The following is an 18194-nucleotide window of genomic DNA, read 5'->3' as shown; positions in this document are numbered from 1 at the left end:
GAGCTTCTCCAGCTGCACACCCCCATCCCACCGCAGCTCCATCCCCATCCCACCGCAGCTCCATCCCCATCCCACTGCAGCTCCATCCCCATCCCACCGCAGCTCCATCCCCTCCCCACTGCAGCTCCATCCCCATCCCACCGCAGGTCCATCCCCTCCCCACTGCAGCTCTATTCCCTCCCCACTGCAGCTCCATCCCCTCCCCACCGCAGCTCCATCCCCATCCCACTGCAGCTCCATCCCCATCCCACCGCAGCTCCATCCCCTCCCCACCGCAGCTCCATCCCCTCCCCACTGCAGCTCCATCCCCTCCCCACCGCAGCTCCATCCCCTCCCCACTGCAGCTCCATCCCCTCCCCACCGCAGCTCCATCCCCATCCCACCGCAGCTCCATCCCACCGCAGCTCCATCCCCTTCCCCTCCCCGGGAAACAGCTCTGCCATACCTTGGCGTCAAGCTCCCGCTGCGGGTGAGGGGTCTCTCCGGCCAAGACCACCTGGAGGGGCTGGGCTGAAAGTACGGTTGTGAGCCAGCACAGCGAGGTCCTGGCACCGAGGGTCCCTCGCGTTCCAGCCCAGCAGCTGTCCCAGAGCGCTGGGGCCACCAAACCATCTCCGTGCCCCTGGTGCCGCCAAACCAGCTCCGTGCCCCTGGTGCCGCCAAACCAGCTCCGTGCCCCTGGTGTAGCCAAACCAGCTCCGTGCCCCTGGTGCCGTTTGTTTCTCCAAGCTCCCAGCCAAGCCTCGCTGATGACCACAGCCAGGGCTGTAATTTGTGGGGGTTATATATAGAGGCGTTGGGGCTGCACCCAAGCGCGGGTGATATAAAGGGGCTGCCCGGCCCCGCAGCCCAGCCAGGCTGGTGAAGGAGAGCCGTGCGGTGCCCCTCGCGGTGGCCATGGACACCTCCTACCCCCGGGAGGAGCATCCTCCGAGCAAGCGGCAGCCCTCAGCCCCCGGCTCGCCCCTGCCCCGCGACCACCTCCTCTGGTCGCTCTTCAACACCCTCTACATGAACTTCTGCTGCCTGGGCTTCGTGGCGCTCGCCTTCTCCGTCAAGGTAGGGCTGCCCAGCGGGGAGGGCAGACCCAGGGCACCCGGGAGCTCTCCCCGGGCCGATGCCAAGGGAGGGACTTCGCACGGGACACAGACCCGGGAGGGCTGGGGTGGAGGGTGAGCCCAGCTCCCTCGGGGTGGTGGTCTCCTGGCAAAGCCCCCCTGCTTCTCCTGCCCCCTGTTAATGAGGCCAGGAGGCTGCCCTAGGCAACAGCTTCCTGCCGGAGCCCGCGGGACTACTGCTTCTTCCTAGACGGTGCTGGGTGGGCTGTGATGCCCCCAGCCCCTGCCCTCTGGCAGGACCAGCTCCAGTGGGAAAATGAGGGGCAAGGGGGGGCTGGAGCCAGCGAGGAGGGAAAATCCCAGCAGCAAAGAAAGTGGAGGTGGGGGAGAGCAGGAGCACAGGGAGCCGGGGGGCAGCCTGGGAGGGGTGGAGGGAGGGAAAAGGGAAGGGAAGGCAGAGAAGGGAGGGAAGGGAACACTCCTGCCACCGCTTGGGTCTAAACTGCGTGCTGCAGGGGGCCCAAGGCAGGCAGCCAGGCTGGGAGGAGGCGTGGGAAGGGCACCGCTGCCCAGGCTCTGGGCTGTTGCAGGCTCGGGACCGGAAGGTGTCCGGGGACGTGGAGGCTGCTCGGCAGCTCAGCTCCAAGGCACGGTGCTACAACGCCCTGGCCACGGCAGGCAGCGTGGTGCTGCCCCTGCTGCTGGCCGCCCTGGTGGTCACCGGCGCCATCCACCTCTCCAAGCTCGCCCAGGAGTCTGTCAACTTCTTCGCCTACCAGCTCAGCGGGGCCGAGGAGGAGGACAAGTGACCGGGGGCCAAGGGCCTGCACAGCCCCCCCTGCAGTGCTGGTGGCCTCCAGAAACCACCAGCAGCACAACCCAGCCCCCGCCCAGGGCCGTGCCAGGCTGCCGTGCCCACCCGGCAGCATTTGCTCAGAGGGGAGGCAGCTCCTCAAGCTTCTCCCACATCACCGCAGCCCCCCTGCCCCTTGCCTGCCCGACCCAGGCCTGTGGCGCCCATCCCCCGCTCCTGGCTGGGCTTCCTGGGGCAGCCTGGTTGGTTTCGTTCACTCTGGGTCTGCTGAAGCCCCTTCCTCCCGTGTGGAGCACAGCGACCCCCAGCCACGGCGGTTTGAGTCATTAAATCACTTCACACACTGTGAGTCGTGGTGTGTGCTGGGGAGTGCAGAGAGGCTAAGGGACAACACAAACCAGCTCCCTGGCCCTGCTCCTGCTCTTCCCAGCCAGGAGAAGTCACCATCTCCATGCCCTTCACACCCACCCAGGCACCAAGGAGGGGAAAGCAGCAGGGAAGCTTCTTGGCCCCGTGGGGACCTGCTCAAGCAGCTGAGACATCCTTGCCCCTGAGGGGAGCTGAGACCTGAGCTTTACTTGCAGCCCCATCAAAACCCCAACCCAAGCACAGCCCCTGGGGCTCTTACAGGGGGCAAGGGAACAAAGGGGCCAGGCTGCTCTGCCCTGCTGCCCAGGGCTGCTGGTAATTAGGGGCTGGGTGCCTTGTGACAAGGCCTGACCCAGAGCCAACCTAATTACAAGGTGGGGGAGTCCCTGCTGCCCTAAGCATTCCCAGCCCTGTGCAGGGAGTGGCTGCAGGGCTTTTTATAACCTCAGGGCTCTGGGAGGCTCCTGGGGACTGCCTGAACAGGACAGAGCCTGTGGGCAAGGGTGCCCACCCCAGCCCCTGGCTTCAGGGCAGGGGACACCCTCCCCAGCCCCTGGCTTCACTCCATGGCTGCTCCAGCCGAGGCATGGGGCTGGGACACGGAAGGGGATGCAGGAGGGGAGGGGATGCAGGAGGGGAGGGGATGCAGGAGGGGAGGGGATGCAGGAGGGGAGGGGATGCAGGAGGGGAGGGGATGCAGGAGGGGAGGGGATGCAGGAGGGGAGGGTGCTGCCAGGTGCAGAGTTGGATGTTGGGGGGAGGGTGCCCCCATTACAGAGCTGGATGCTGGGGGTATGGTGCCCTCGTTGGCATGTGGGCACGGGCACAGCCTTTCTGCTCTCCCTCAAGGCTTCCCAAGACACAGGAAGTGCCTCAAGCTCTGTGGCTGCCCCTCTGGAGGAGGACTGGGCTCAGAGCCCAGGGAGGGCCACACTTGCCAGCATCTGAGGCCACATTCACCATGCCTGAGCTTTCCCTGGCTCTGCAAACACCACTTTGTAAAGGCTCTGGCTCCAAAGCTGCTTGGAAAGAAAGATGAAGTAGCCAAAGGCTTACAAGCACCTCATGGACACTGCCTGCTGGGGAGCTCCAAGCCAAGGGAGCTGAGCTGCCCCAGCAGTGCTCAAGAGCCTTTGGAGGTGCAGTTTGTGACCTCACTTCCATCCACCACCCCCTGCTGCAGGCTGTCCTCAGCTCCTCACCATGGAGCCAGGAGGATTCAGGGCGTCAGAGATGCTCAACATATCCAAACCCCAGAGCCTGGGAGGTCCTCCTCATCTTGATAATGGGCAGGGGGGGAAATGGGGCCAGGCAGCAGTGGCTGAGCCCCTGGGGTGATGCTGGTGGCCAGAAGGTGAGAACCAAGCCAGGGCATGCTGGAGGAGCTGGGGGTCAGTGCACACAAGGGCTGCAGCAGATGCAGAGCCACTGGGCTGGGGGTGTCCTTGCACACAGATGTAGAAAGCAGCTGCAGCCAGGGAGGCTTAGAGAGCTCCACACAAGCACAGAGTCAGAGTCATTCAGGTTGGAAACTAGCCCTGGGATCAGAGCAAGTCCATCTTGCTTCAAACAGCCACTTCCAGGCTTGATGTCACCTCCTCCTCTCCGTGAGAGGTGCTGAGCACACGAGCAGGGGCCGAGGGGCTCAGGCAGCGCTGCTCAGCATCACCCAGGGAGCTGCTGCCACCCCAGCCACAGTGAGAGCCCCAAGGCCACCACCCCTCCCTGGGGCCCCAAAGACAGAGCACACAGTCCTGTGGGCACAGGGGGGCTGTGGCACAGCCTGGGACCTCACCTTCCACCCACATTTACCTTCCCCTCCTGCCAGCATCTGCTCCTCAGCTGGTTTCTGGTGCTTGGGGTGGGGGAGGCTGGGGTCAGCCACAGCTTAATGTGCCTCAGTGGACAACCTCTGAATCCAGCCAGCTGCTGTGGGGAAGGAGATGCTCTGCCCTGCAATGAACAGCAGCCCAGGGGAGCGTGGGGATGGCTTCCTCCCACACTGCCCTGGCTGCAGGAGGCAGAGCCAGGGGATGGCCTCCTACCTTCACACAGCAGAAAGCGCTGCCCTGACTCCTCCAGCACAGCTTCCAGGGGAGCAGCCTGGGCAGAGGCAGTCATTTTGATGCTGATCTCTTCCCTGGTGATGCTGAACTTCAGTTTGTTACCCAGGTAGGAGACAGCAGAGACTGCCAGGCTGTGGATGTCCTCGGGGAAGGCAGGGTCGAAGCGCAGCCTGGACCTCGTGATCCTGAAAGGCAGGAGCCTCAGAGCCAGCAGCAAGGAGAGCAGACCCACAGCAGCACAGAGAGCCAGAGAGCAGGGCAGCTCCAGGGGCTGGCCACCACCCCAGCCAGCACAGCCTCAGACACCCCAGAGCCACCACTGCTGTGTGCCTGGGGGCAGGAAGAGTCCTTGGTGCATCCCAAGGGTCTCCAGGGACAAGATCCTGGGGCCATGCTCCCACAGCCCAGCAGTGCTCCTGTCCCCCTTCCCCTCCCTCAGCTGGGGGGCTGGGGGCTCCTGGAGGTGGGAATTTGGGGTTTTTAATAAGAAAGAGCAGACAATAGGATTCCTCCCTCCTGAGACAGCTCAGTTCCCCACTCTGGCTCCTGCTGTGAGGTGAGGAGCAGGGCACAGGAGCAAGCAGGGGTGGCCACGGGCCCCATGCAGCATCTGCCACTGAAACCTGGCCACAGAGCTGCAAGCACAGGCTGGGGGCCATGTGCTGGAGCCAGGCTTCAGCCCCAGCAGGAGCTCAGGGCATGGCTGCAGCTTGTGGCTCAAGCAGGTCATCAAAGTGGCCTCCAGACAACCACTTCGGCTCCCACTGACACCAGCCTGAAGGGCTTGCAACTCAGCACCACTCCAGGTGCTGCTTCACCACAAGCTGCAAAGCAGGCAGAGGCTGAAGCCTCTCTCCAAGCCCTCACCCCAGGTCCAGCAGGGACCTTTTGTGTGTTTTGGCTCTGGCTGAGGAAAAGCAAAGGTGGCTGTGACCTACTCACAGCTGAAACGTGAGAGCTATTGACCATCACCTGCAGGCTGTGGAGAGGGCTCAGCAGACTGGAGAGGACTCAGGAAAGGCTCAAGAGCCTGGAGAGCCTCAGGGGCAGGCCAGGGTGCCAGGCAAGGGGCAAGAGCACAGCCCTGAGGGCCCCACAAGTGTCACCCTGAGAGCTGTGGCAATCTGGCTGCAGCCCCAGAGCTTGTGGCTGGAGCCTGTGCTGGGAGGGACCCAACCTGACCCACACCAAACTTCTGGAGACCTCAGAGCTCCACCAAGGCTGCAATTGAGGTTTCCAGCTGGGGAGAGGGGAGCTCACACCCAGCTCCACCCGGGAGCTGTTGGGTTTCTCAGCAGCTCCTGGCCACACAGGCAGAGGACAAACACAGAGCTGGTGCCAGAGATCAGAAGGGTTGGCACTGGGGACAGCCTTGGTCACACCAAGAAGACATTCCAGGGGCTTCTGCCTCAGGGCTGGAACCACCCAGCTGCTGCAGGCACCGGGCAGCTCCCAAGGACAGAGAGCTGGATGCTTCCTGAGGCACTGCAGGGCTGTGCTGGGGCCTGAGCAGAGCCTCCCCCTGCAGAGCCAGGGGTGTGCAGGAGGCAGCTGGCTCCTGAGGGGCTGCAGCAGCTCTTCCCACAGCACATGCAGAGCAGGCTGCAGGATGTGACAGCTCAGCCAGAGGCCAGACTCAGGGAGTGACCTGCTCAACCTGCCACCCACTCCCCAGGTGACCCTGAGAGGTTCTCTCAGCTGCTCTGCGTCGCAGGCACCACAGCAGGAACAGGCTTAGAGCCCTGCACCAGCACTGCCAGAGGCCTGGGGGCTCCCCTTCAAAGCCCCCCCCAGTGCCTAAGGCACAGGAAGCAGCAGCCCTGGGCTTGCCTGCAGGATGCACTTTCCCTTCCATCCCTGAGCCCAAGGGCTGGAAGCTTCAGCCACACCTTGGGAAGGAACCAAAGCTGCAACCACCTGTGGGGTGGGCAGGGCTGGAGGTGCTTCCCCTCCAGAGCCAGTGAAGCCCCACAGGCTAGGCAGGGGCTGGGGTCACAGGGAGAGGAGAGACACAGAGAGGAGCTCAGGGGGGACCTGGCTTTGAGTCCTTCTGAGGCAGGAGGAGAACCAAGGATGGCTTCTGAGACCTCTGCCCTGACCTCCACCAGGGGCTAACTGTCCCCAGCACCACCAAGGTTCCTGTTGGTTCACTATCTGCCAGGAGCTTGGGAGGCTGCTGCAGGTCCCTCCCTTTCCCAGGAGCAGGTCACATCACCCCAGCTGAGCAGCACAAGGCTCCAAGGGACACAGAGCTGCCTGCAAAGTGGGACCCAGCCTGGGGCTCACCTGAACCCTGTGCAGCCGAAGAGGAGAGCCTGCAGGAAGCCACCCATCCCCGTCAGGAAGTTCACAGCTCCTGTCCCATCCGAGTTCTCCACCCAGATCTGAAACACCAAGGCACAGAAGGACTCAGCAGCAGCCTGGGGCTCGACACAGATGGGTTTGCATCCTCACATCACTCTCACACAGTGACCATGCCCTGCTGCCCACGCTGGCACCAGGCAGGGGCTGGGCTCTGACATCTCTCTCAGTTCACCATCTCCATTCCCTTTCCCATCCCTGGCAGGCAGGAGGCAGCCTGGGACCAGCACCATCCTGACCTCTCAGAGCTGGAAGGGAGCTCAAGGCTCAGCCAGTCCCAGCCCCCCTGCCATGGGCAGGGACACCTCACACCACAGCAGGTTGCTCACAGCCACCTCCAGCCTGGCTGCAAACACCTCCAGGCAGGAGGCTTCCACCACCTCCCTGGGCAGCCTGTGCCAGGCTCTCACCACCCTCATGGGCAACAACTTCTTCCTCACAGCCAAGCTCAATCTCCCCTCCTCTAGTTTTGCTCCATCCCCCCCCCAGTCCTATCACTCCCTGACAGCCTCCAAAGTCCCTCCCCAGCTTTCCTGCAGCCCCCTGCAGAGCCTGGAAGGCCACAATGAGGTCTCCTGGGAGCCTTCTCCTCTCCAGACTGAATATCCCATCAGGAAGCAGAAGCCTCCCCACTGCTCTTGGAAGCATGCAGGGCAGAGCTGAGTGTGCACCCCCCAGCTCAGCACCACAGCCACCTGGGCACCACAGGCAGAGCCAGCATGGGCAGGACAGAGCCAGGAGGAGTCTGCCATGGGGGCAGCCACAGCACCACCAGGCAGCTGACCTTGAAGGGCTCTGTGATGTTGCTGAAGCACTTGTTGAGCTGGCTCTGGGCTCTCTGCACCTCCTTCAGCTCCAGCCAGCCCACTGCAAACATGCTCTGCAGGAGAGAAGAGCTGTGCCCAGCTGCCATGCCCCCGGGGGGACACCACCGCCTGGCACCCCCTGGGCCCAGAGCAGCCATCTGCGGCTGCCAGCTCCGGCCCTGCCCTGCCCACGACCACCCAGAGCTCAAAGCAGGTCTGGCAGATGCTGGCAGCGACTGCCTGGGATGGGAACAACCCCCACGGGGGAGCCCCCCCGGGGGCTCTGCCCCTCTCCTCACCCAGGTCATGGCTGGCCCCCCCGGGTCGGTGGCAGCCTCATAGAGCTCCAGGTCGTTCCTCCGGACTTCAGGGCTCATGGGGTGCATCAGGGGGTAGCCAAGCAGCACAGCATCAGCCTGCTTCACCAGCTCCCCTGGGGAGAGGAGCTGCTCAGCCCACAGGTGCCAGCGGGCACAGCTGGCACAGCTGGCACAGCCATGGTCTGCTGCTGCTGTGGGAGCAAACCCAACCCGCACAGGGCGGCGAGGGCTGAGCAGCAGCCCCCAGGGCAGCAGGGGGAAGGTGGTGGCCCTGCAGGCAGGCAACCCTGGGCAGCAGCTGGGGCTGTGCCCCTGGGGCTGTGCCCCGGGGGCTGTGTGCTGGACACTCTTGAGGCAGGGCACTGGCACAGCCCTGAGGTGATGGCAGCCAGAGGGGCAGAGGGCTCTGAGCTGGGCATGCACTGCCCCTGCAGCCTCCACCTCACCCCCAGGGCCACAGGAGGTGCTGGGAGGGCAGCACAAGCACTCGAGCTTGGCAGAGGGGGCAGCAGTGGGCTCACAGCAGCCATGCTGGCTGCAGCCTGCTCCGTGTCCCCAGAGCCTCTCCTCTCCTGAGCCAGGCACAACACCTTCCACGAGCCAGGCTCTCCACAGGGGCTACCTGGGCAGCAAGGGTGGAGGCTGCTTCAGGCACAGAGCAGTGGAGAGTGACCAACTCAGTGCTGCTGGCAGGCACATGGTGAGCAGAGCAGGCACCCCACCAGCCCCTGAGCTCCAGCCACAGCCCAGGGGCGCTTCAGCTTCCACCACACTCATCCAGCACCGAAGGAACAGCCACCCAGCCTCTGCTCCTGCCTCTGAACCAGCCACAGCTCCACCTCTCGCAGGCTTCCAAGGAGCAGAGGCCAGCTCAGGGGGCTGCTGCTGCCTGCCCTCTCACCTGGGCTGTAGCCATCATACTCGGGGTGGTATTTCCTCTCCTCATCCAAGGGCACCTTCACTTTCCTGGCATGCTCCCTCCACTCCTCTGGCACAGGCACCAGGAGGTCCCCAGCCAGGTCAGCTGCAAAGTTCAAGCTGCAGAGAGGTGAGAGGTGATGGCTGGTGCCAGAAACAGGCACCTGTGGCCCCTCAGAGAGGGGAGGGGAAGGGAAGAGAAAGGACTAAGGAGCCACCAGGTGCAGAGGAACAGCCACTGGAAGCAGATGGCTCAGAGTCAATGTGGGGGGAAGCTGCTTCCACTGCTGCAGCCAGGGGTCTGCACCTCCAGCTGCAGGAGCCCCCAGCTGGCTAACTGCAGAGATCTCATCAGAGAGAGAGAGAAACCCTGCTGGGAAGCGAGATCCCTGCCAGGGCACTCCTGGGCCAAGCCAGGTGAGCCCCCACGGGACCACTCGCTTCTTCCCCCCCCACAGGCAGGCAAAGGAGAGCAGCTCAGCTATGGGAAGAGGGGAAAGGTGCAGCCCACCCAGGAGCTGCCTGCAGCCCTGGCAGCTGCCCAGGCAGCAGAGCTGGAGCAGGGCAGGAGCAGGGCAGGAGGTTACCTGCGCTGGGCCACGGCGTTGGTGTACACAGAGTTATCGACCCGGGGGTGGTACTCATCTGGGGGCATGACACCTGCAGGGACAGGAGGGCACACTGCACACTGCCTTGGCCCTGGCACTGTGCCCCTCCTCAGCAGAGGAGAGCAGGAGTGGAGCTTGCTGTGAGGGAGGAAGAGCCCAGCCTGCAGCTCTGGCTGTGCATGGGCAGCAGATGCCTCCAGCTGAGGGCACCTCCCCTGCAGGGTCACCTCCCAGCCCCCAGACCTCTCCAGGCATCCACTCAGCCTGACCAAGTCCCTGCCCACAGGCTGAGCTCCTTCCTTGGCTGCTTTTGAGCAGGCTCTCCCCAGGAGAGGTGTCCACTGCACCAGAGTGACACCACCCAGCTCAGGAGGTGACTCCTCTGGGGGCACCAGGGCTGCCTCCAAGGATCTTCTCTCCCCAGGCCAGCTGGCAGCACCCCCAGGGCTCTCCTAGCCCTGATCACCTGAGACCCCTTTGATCTAACCCAGCCTTCTCCTCCAGACCCTCCCTCCCACAAACACCTCTCCTTCACTCCTTGGTTTGGCCCCCAGCCTCCCCTTCCAGGAGCAGCCCACTGTGGGGGCTGGCACCCATCAGCACAGAGAGCCACCCTGTGTCCTGCCTGGCACGGCAGTGCCTGCCCTGGCTCAGCACCAACAGCACCAGAGGTCCCCTGAGATGTCCTCCTGCCCTTTCCTGGGGGATTTAAACTCAGTTTTGAAGCCCTTCCTCTCCAAAGCCCTTGCAGTCCCTTTTCTCTCAGTGCCACCAACCCCCAGGGCACGTCTGAGGGCACCACGCTCGTGCCACTGGCTTGTGCCACCCTGGAAGGAGGCATTTAGAGGCTTCCCAGGAGTGGCAAGAGAGTGAGGAAACAAACAGCAGATCCTGTGCCTGGGAGAGAGCTGAGCATCTGGTCCTGGGCACAAATAGCACCTGGGAGAAGTTCCAGAGGGCAGGAGCCTCAGGAGCTCTGCCTGGAGGGGCTCTGAGCTCACAGCCCCTTCCGCACAGGCAGCTGCAGAAGTACCTCTGATGTGGTAGCTTTGCTCCTGCTCACTCCACACCATCCTGCTGCACCAGTACTGAGCCACAGCTCTCACCAGCTCCCAGCCCCCAGCCTCCCTGAACAGCTCCTGGTCCTGCAGGGAGCCAAACAAGGAAGTCAGGGCCACGAGGGGGACCTGGCCAGCACCAAACTGAGCAGGAGGAAAGGAGCTGTGAGGAGATGGATGGAGCAAGAGGAAAGGTCAGGAAACTGGCCTGGATGGAGCCCACAGGATGCTGAGCCACCCACGAGGAGCAGGGACAGAAGCAGCAGGGCTGAAGGAGCAGCCCTGACAGGAGCAGGCAGCAGCAGAGTGTCTCTGGAAAGGGACAGTGAGAGTCAGCAGAGGTCCTGCAGGCCCTGCCACAGCCTGGGGCAGGCTGCCCTCACCTGAGTGCTGTAGTAGTACTGCTCAAAGGCCAGCACCACGTCCCCGCTGATGTGGATCTCCTGGGCCCCGTAGATCTCCTCGGGGCAGACTTCCCGGCCAGTGGCTGCGCTCTCCCATGGGAATTTAGCCCCCTGCCAGCAGCAGACATCCCTCAGGCAGCTGAGAGGCTCTCCCCAGACCACTGCTCTGATTCTTCCTGGGTGCCAGCTGCTGTTCCACCCTGATCTGGGGGCCACTGGGTGGCAAATGAAGGCACCGACCCCACTGCCTACAGCAATGAGATGCCAGAAGTGCAGAGGAGCTCAGAAGCCCTCCCAGGAGTCCTTTATTGCTGCCTTGTAGAATCCTCAGCACTGGACTCTGAGTCCCACTCACAGAGGTCTACAGGCAAAGCAGCTCTCAGAAGCCCTGAGCAGCATCCCCATCCCTGGCAGCATCCCCATCCCTGGCAGCATCCCCACACTGAAGCCCTGGCCTCAAGTAGCTAACAGAAGTCCCTGGCAGCCCTAACCCCCAGGCTGTGCCTACCCTAAGTCCCTGACCCCCAGGCTGTCCCTGACCCCAGTACCCCTTGCTCAGTTGCTGTTCCTCTCCTCTGCTACCAATCCTCACCCACTAAAACCCAACCACAGAGGTAAGCTCAAATCTTTTCCCAGTGAGAGCTGCCAGCATGCCAGGGAGGTGGCTCCTGCAGCATGCTCCCACCCGAGGGTGCCAAGGTGAGGATGCCAAGGTGAGGATGCCAAGGTGAGGATGCTGCTTTGGCACCCGTGGGATGTGATTGCTGTGCTCTGTGCAGCTAAGGAGTTGGTCAGCTCAGGAGCCCTGCACTCTGCACACATCCAGCAGCTGCCCTCGGAGCTGTGGCTGCACCGCACTGCCTGCAGGCAATGCCCTGCTCACAGCCCCTGCCCGGAGCCAGCGGCAGAGGAGCAGAGCCCAGCTGCCCTCCTGGGTGCCAGGGGCTGCGCTGCCCCCTGCCCGCCTCACCTGGTAGCCCTGCTCCTGCGCGTTGCGTACGGCGCCCTCCAGCGTGCGGATGCGGTATTGCAGCATGGCTCGGGCAGCCTCCGGGTACAGCAGCAGGAGGCTGGGCAACATCCAGGTCTCCTGCAAGCAGCCAAGCAAGGCAGGACGCTGGCACTGGCTGCTGGGGCATTCAAACTCTCCCACCAAGCACGGAATCACAGAACTGTCAGGGCTGGAAGGGAGCTCAAGGCTTCCCAGCAGCCCCCTGCCAATCCCTCATCCCTGAGAATCCTGGAATCACCAAGGTTGGAAGAGACCTCAGAGCTCATCCACTCCAGGCTGTCACCCAGCACCTCCTGACAGCTAGACCGTGGCTCCAAGTGCCACATCCAATCCCCTCTTGAGCCCCTCCAGGGATGGGGACTCCACCACCTCCCTGGGCAGCACATCCCAATGGCCAATCCCTCTCTGGGAAGCAGTCACTGAGCAGAGCCCCCAGGTTACCACCAGCACCCACCTGGTCCCAGAAGACATGTCCCCAGTAGTCCTCCCCCTGAGAGCCATTGGAGAGCCCCCCGGGGCTGATGCCGTGGAAGGGGAGGCCTGAGCTGCCCAGGGGCGGGAGGGAGCTCAGCAGGTAGTAGAGGCAGCCCCGGAGGGCCTGCCTGAGGGGCAGAGGTCCATCCAGCTCCACGCAGCAGCCCTGCCACAGCCTGGCCCAGGCCTGGAGGTGGGAGGCGTGCAGGGCCCCCGCGGCACTGAGGGCCAGCCCCTGGCTGTAGCTCCTCTTCACCTCCTCCTCGCTCTCGGCCACCGCCACCAGGAACTGCCAGCACTGCTCCTGCTGCCCCTCAGGCAGGGTCAAGGTCGGGGGCACAGGGGTCCAGAGCATGTGAACGGTGGGGCAGGGTCCCCCCTCCACCTCAGGAACCAGGGTCCTCCCGTGGATGTAGCTATGGGAGACAGCAGGCAGGTGGCAGCCCGTGGGGGTCTCCTCCCAGCAGCTGGTACCAGGCTCCTGATCCCCCCCGAGGATAAAGCTGCCTTGTCCCCATGTGTCAGCTCAGCTGCTGTCCCCCCCCCGAGTGCAGGAGGCTGAAACTCCTTTGGACTACCCAGTGCCACCAAGCCACCCCCAGAGGTCATCTCCCCTCAGCCCATGGCCTTCCCCCCACTCACTCCTCTGTGGTCACAGCTGGTCCCTGTGGCCTTCATCATCCTCTTACACCTCCCTGAAGGAACAGCTCTGCAGCTGTAGCCAATGAAAGTCTCTGTAGCTGTCCAGGAGGGGGTCACAGACCTGCCAGGTGGAAGCCTCCACGCTCCCACCACCCTCCCACCCCCCCAGCCTGGGTCTGTCCTGTCCAGGGTTTGCCCCTCCCATGGAGGGGCAAGGTCCCCCCCGACCCCAGCTCACTGTGCTCCCTGGAAGTCTGGTCCCTGGCTCAGCTGCAGGTCCTGGCTCTCTGGCACAAAAGCAGAGTGGAGCTGGGCAGTGATGGGCTGGGTGGTGCGAGGTGAGCGCCGGATGGTGATGCTGAAGGCCATCAGGTGGACGAGGGCATGGTGAGCATAGAGCTGGTGTGTGGCTGTGCAGGCAGCTGCCTGAAGCAGGTGGGTGAAGGTTCCTGTGAGCACAACAGAAGCCATCAGGCAGGGGATTGGGAACTGGAAGGTCTTTGAGGTCCCTCCCAACCCAGACCACTCCATGGCTCTGTGACTCAGCAGTGCCAGCTGAGCCTGGCTCCAGGGACTGGGGCAGAGCCTGGCTCCAGGGACTGGGGCAGAGCCTGGCAAAGGCTCTTTAGCCTCACAAGGACAGGGACCAAGAGAGCTCCGGGGGAGCACCACCCTGCAGGGGCAGGGAGCAGATGATGTGACCTCGAGGGAGAGGCAGCACAAGCCCAGCAGAGCCACAGCTGCGGGAGGGGCAGGGCCATGGGGGCCCAGGGCCATGGGGGCCCAGGGCCATGGGGGCCCAGGGCCATGGGGGCTGGAAGGTGGCAGCAGCACAAGAGGCTCCTGCCCAGGCTCTGCTCCTTACCCGTCCGGGTGTCCAGGGTGAAGGTCTCTGCCAGGCCGCCCGCGCCGGGCAGCGCCAGCCTGACGCCCAGGGGGCTGGGGAGGTCTGCCCGGTGCGTGCCCCCTGCGGCCCCGTTGTACACCCCGGCCACGTGCAGGCTGCCCTGGTACAGGCGGGTGCCCAGGTAGGCGTTGGTCAGCGTGGGCAGCAGCCGGGGGTCGGAGGGCAGGGCCCTGCAGCTGAACAGCGCTGGGTCCTCCTCCCCGTCAGCCATCGGCAGCCTGAGCTGAGGGGCACCAAGGACAGGCAGCTGCAGAGGCTGAAGGTGCTGCTCCCCGGGGCCTGCCCAGCACCCAAAGCTGGCTGCTTGCTCTCTGCAGCCCTGCTCCTTCCCAGCGCCTCCACCTCACAGACCCCCAGAGTCAGCCAGGCTGGAAGAGAGCTCCAGGATCACCGAGTCCAACCAACCACCCGACCCCAGCTGCTCCACCAGCACCTCCACCGGCAGTGCTCCCACCGCCCAGTGCCTGGGGGGGTCTCCCCCTCCTCCAGGGCTGGCTCCCTCCCCTGCAGGTCCCCTTGTCCTCTCTGGGCTGCGGCAGCTCCCAGGCAAGCAAAGCAGCTCCTTGGCTCACCCCAACCTCCCCAACCCACCTCAGCTCTGTGACTTCGCCATCTCCTCACCTCTTCCCCTTCTGCTGTCCCTCCCCAGCACAGCCCCTCACCAGTTTCTCCCAAGATAAGACAGCAACCTTCCTCTTCTCGCCTCCTCTTCCTCCCGGCGCTGCCCTGTGACACTGTTGAAGGCTGTTCTGCGGTCTCAGAGGTCCCCAGCCCACCGCAGCCCTGCGCTCCCCTTCGCTCCTGCACCTCCAGCTGGGCTCCAGGCGGCGGCTCGCCGGGGCAGGAGCTCTCTGTCCCCCTGCTGTACGAAAAGACCTTGAAAGGCGTTGAGAGGCAGGCAGCTGAGGGAGCACCGGACACCAGCAGCCAGCCCCGGGGGGGCCTGGCAGCCCCACGCACTACAACACGGCAAAAACTACGAACCGAGGCAGCGAGGGACCCTCCGAGCTGGGGTGGCCCCGGAGCGGCGAGAGCACCGCCCCGGCTGGGCTGGCAGCACCGAAACCCCTCCCGGAGAGCTCCGGGGGGGCTCAGCCTCCTGGTGCCCGGGGGGGGATCGGGACCAAAACCTCGCTGCTGGCTGCCGGGAAGCTGCAACCCCCCAGCGCCGAGCGGGAGGCTGCGGCTGGCCGCGGGGCACCGACGGCGGAGCAGAGGCTGCGGCTGGCCGCGGGGCAGGACGGAAGTGGCCCCGCAGCACAAGGAAGGAAATCGCTTCTCTTTTTTCTTTCTTTTTTAACCCTTTTTCTTATTTTAGTTTTTAGACTTCCCCTCCCCGCCCTTAAAAACAAAACAAACCCAAAGCAAACCAAACAAAACCAACCCAGAACAAACCCAAAGCAAACAAACCCAACCCAAACAACAACCACCAGACCCAAACAACCAAACCAATCCAAACCCAACCCAAACAGCCCCAGCCCCGCAGGCAGAACTCGCTCCTGCCCCCCGGGGGCTCGCCCAGAGGAGCTCACAACCCGTGGTGGGCAGCACAGAGGTCCCAGGGCTGTCCTGTGCCCTGCTATGAAGCAGCCTCTGACCATCTCTCCCCTGAAAGCCACCCAGGAAATGTGAGCAGGGCCCCGGGGGAGCCCTCTGGCCGGGGCAGCTCTCCTCTGCCGGGCAGGAACCTGTGCTCCACCACAGCACCCCCAAACCTGCTCCAGCTCTGCAGTGGCTCTCCCGGGGCAGCTGACCCTGCTGGGGCAGAGGGGAGGCAGCCCAGGCTGTGCTGCCCCTTGCCCTGGAAGATTTCCTGATCAGGGCCCTTCGGCAGCCCAGGGCCAACCCCTTCAGCACATCTGGCTCACCCCAGCTGTTCCCCCAGCTTCTCAAGGGCCTGAATTGGTCTTTTCCTGTAGCTCCTGCTCCAGGCAGGTCCCCAGGGCTTCACTGCTCAGCAAGGAGATTTCTCTCCTGCTGTCCACAAAGGACATGGCCAAGAGCCCTGCAGCTGCCCCGGGCCAGCCTGGCCTCTGCTGCTGTCACCCCCGGGGCTCAGCACCGCTGCTCAGCACCAGCCCTTGCTGCAGGCCAGGAGCTGGATCCATGACACCAAAGGGAGGGTTTCAGCAGGGGCCCAAGGCAAGGGCACAGTCCCTGCTCCCCCACACCCAGCAAGGCTGAACACCGCCGGGGGGGGCAGGAGGCCATCTCAGCTGCCTGCCTTGGGGCTGCTGTGGCCATGCTGCCAGTGTGTGAGGGCACAGCTGCCCCTGGCCGAGCAGCTCCCTGGGGTCCTTCCTTACCCACCCAGAGCCAGAACCACTCCCAGCCCACCAGCACCTGGGGCAATGGCTCCTACCTGGCTGCTCCCTCCCGAAGGGGAAGGGAACTGCTGCCACAGCCGGGTCAGGGCTCCCATCGCTAAAGGCAGCACCCAGAGGCACAGCTGAGCATGGCCCTGCCCTGGGAAATCAGCTAAGGGGAAGCAGAGTGAGTGTGAGCTGGCACCTGGAGGGCTCCTGAGCATCACTTGTTCCTCTCTCACCTCACAGGGGCTCCCAAGGAAAGCCTTCACTGTTGGAGGCTCTGTCACCCCTCCCCCTCCTGCCTGATGGATGGAGGTCATCGATGGTCACCGGGTTGGGAGGAGGCTCTGCTGGGCAGGGAGCCACAGGGAAGCTTTAGGAAAGCTCCCTGCAGGCAGCAGAGCCGAGGGCAGGAGTCATCTGTCACCAAAGCTGTGCTTGCCCACGCCCCACGCATGCAGCCACGGAGCCATTCCACAGGCAACAGTCCCGAGGCAGCTGTGCTGGGAAGGGAGTTGGGAAGAGCTCGGAGCAGCTCCACAAGAGCCCTGGCAAGCTCTGCAGGGCTGGCTCCAGGGTGAGGACACAGCTGGGCTGAGACACTGCTGCAGGCACGGCACAGCTGCAGGCACGGCACAGCTGCAGGCACGGCACCGCTGCAGGCACGGCACCGCTGCAGGGACAGCACAGCTGCAGGCACAGCACAGCTGCAGGGACGGCACAGCTGCAGGCACGGCACAGCTGCAGGCACGGCACAGCTGCAGGCACGGCACCGCTGCAGGGACAGCACAGCTGCAGGCACAGCACAGCTGCAGGGACGGCACAGCTGCAGGCACGGCACAGCTGCAGGCACTGCACCGCTGCAGGCACAGCACAGCTACAGGCACAGCACAGCTGCAGGCACGGCACAGCTGCAGGCACGGCACCGCTGCAGGCACAGCACAGCTGCAGGCACGGCACCGCTGCAGGCACGGCACAGCTGCAGGCACAGCACAGCTGCAGGCACGGCACCGCTGCAGGCACAGCACAGCTGCAGGCACAGCACAGCTGCAGGCACGGCACAGCTGCAGGCACAGCACAGCTGCAGGCACGGCACCGCTGCAGGCACAGCACAGCTGCAGGGACGGCACAGCTGCAGGCACAGCACAGCTGCAGGCACGGCACAGCTGCAGGGACAGCACAGCTGCAGGCACAGCACAGCTGCAGGGACGGCACAGCTGCAGGCACAGCACCGCTGCAGGCACGGCACAGCTGCAGGCACGGCACAGCTGCAGGCACAGCACAGCTGCAGGCACAGCACAGCTGCAGGCACAGCACAGCTGCAGGGACGGCACAGCTACAGGCACAGCACAGCTGCAGGCACGGCACCGCTGCAGGCACAGCACAGCTGCAGGGACGGCACAGCTGCAGGCACAGCACAGCTGCAGGCACGGCACCGCTGCAGGCACGGCACAGCTGCAGGCACGGCACAGCTGCAGGCACGGCACCGCTGCAGGCACGGCACAGCTGCAGGCATGGCACCGCTGCAGGCACAGCACCGCTGCAGGCACAGCACAGCTGCAGGGACGGCACCGCTGCAGGCACAGCACAGCTGCAGGCACAGCTGCAGGCACAGCACAGCTGCAGGGACGGCACCGCTGCAGGCACAGCACAGCTGCAGGCACAGCACAGCTGCAGGGACAGCTGCAGGCACAGCACAGCTGCAGGCACAGCACAGCTGCAGGCACAGCACAGCTGCAGGCACAGCACCGCTGCTGACAAGCATCCACACCTGGGAGCAGCCAGAGCCAGGCTCAGGGCTTTCCACAGGCAGGTTGGGGCAGGCTGGGTGCTGCTTGTGCAAGCTGCAGCCCTCCTGCACCAGATGAGGGCAGGGCATCTCCCCAGGCAGCCTGGGGCCAGGTCTCACCCTGAAAGCAGCAGCTGGGGCTGAGCCTCTGCCAACACTGAGCCTTAAAGGCAGCTGGAGAAGGCCTGGACAGGACAAGCAGGGTCCTGCTCCCGGAGCACAGAGCTCTGCATCACCCCACAGCAGCCTGTGCAGAGCCTGAGTGCTGGCAGAGCTCGG

At 64.4% G+C, this 18194-nt stretch overlaps 2 protein-coding genes across 5 annotated transcripts; one reads left to right on the top strand and one right to left on the bottom strand.

The window, feature by feature from the left end:
* Positions 1–430: 430 nt before the first annotated feature.
* On the top strand, positions 431–2206 carry LOC137446123 (interferon-induced transmembrane protein 5-like). The gene is made up of 2 exons (XM_068148492.1): positions 431–1059; positions 1649–2206. The coding sequence occupies exons 1-2, from the start codon at positions 898–900 to the stop codon at positions 1865–1867; spliced, it is 381 nt and encodes a 126-aa protein (XP_068004593.1). The 5' UTR covers positions 431–897; the 3' UTR covers positions 1868–2206.
* On the bottom strand, positions 746–15110 carry PGGHG (protein-glucosylgalactosylhydroxylysine glucosidase). 4 transcript variants are annotated; one of them, XM_068148489.1, is made up of 15 exons: positions 14802–15110; positions 14480–14679; positions 13776–14040; positions 13149–13359; positions 12249–12684; positions 11753–11872; positions 10762–10893; positions 10354–10465; positions 9300–9372; positions 8696–8832; positions 7774–7907; positions 7453–7548; positions 6594–6691; positions 4287–4492; positions 746–4194 (listed from the first exon to the last, which is right to left on the bottom strand). In XM_068148489.1, exons 3-15 carry the CDS (start codon positions 14026–14028, stop codon positions 4130–4132), a joined length of 2073 nt encoding a protein of 690 aa, XP_068004590.1. In that variant the 5' UTR covers positions 14029–14040; positions 14480–14679; positions 14802–15110; the 3' UTR covers positions 746–4129. The 4 variants fall into 4 exon arrangements, with proteins under 4 accessions (XP_068004590.1, XP_068004591.1, XP_068004589.1 ...); XM_068148490.1 differs by having other exon boundaries at positions 14439–14679; positions 14802–14878; XM_068148488.1 differs by lacking the exon at positions 14802–15110 and having other exon boundaries at positions 14507–14585.
* Between the last annotated feature and the right edge of the window lie 3084 nt (positions 15111–18194).

The sequence above is a fragment of the Melanerpes formicivorus genome, unplaced genomic scaffold (genome assembly GCF_026170545.1).
Source record: "Melanerpes formicivorus ecotype bairdi unplaced genomic scaffold, bMelFor1.0.p_v2 SCAF_16, whole genome shotgun sequence".
Lineage (NCBI taxonomy): Eukaryota > Metazoa > Chordata > Aves > Piciformes > Picidae > Melanerpes > Melanerpes formicivorus.
Note: the sequence above shows the minus strand (reverse complement) of the source record. Positions and strands in the feature narration are given on the sequence as shown.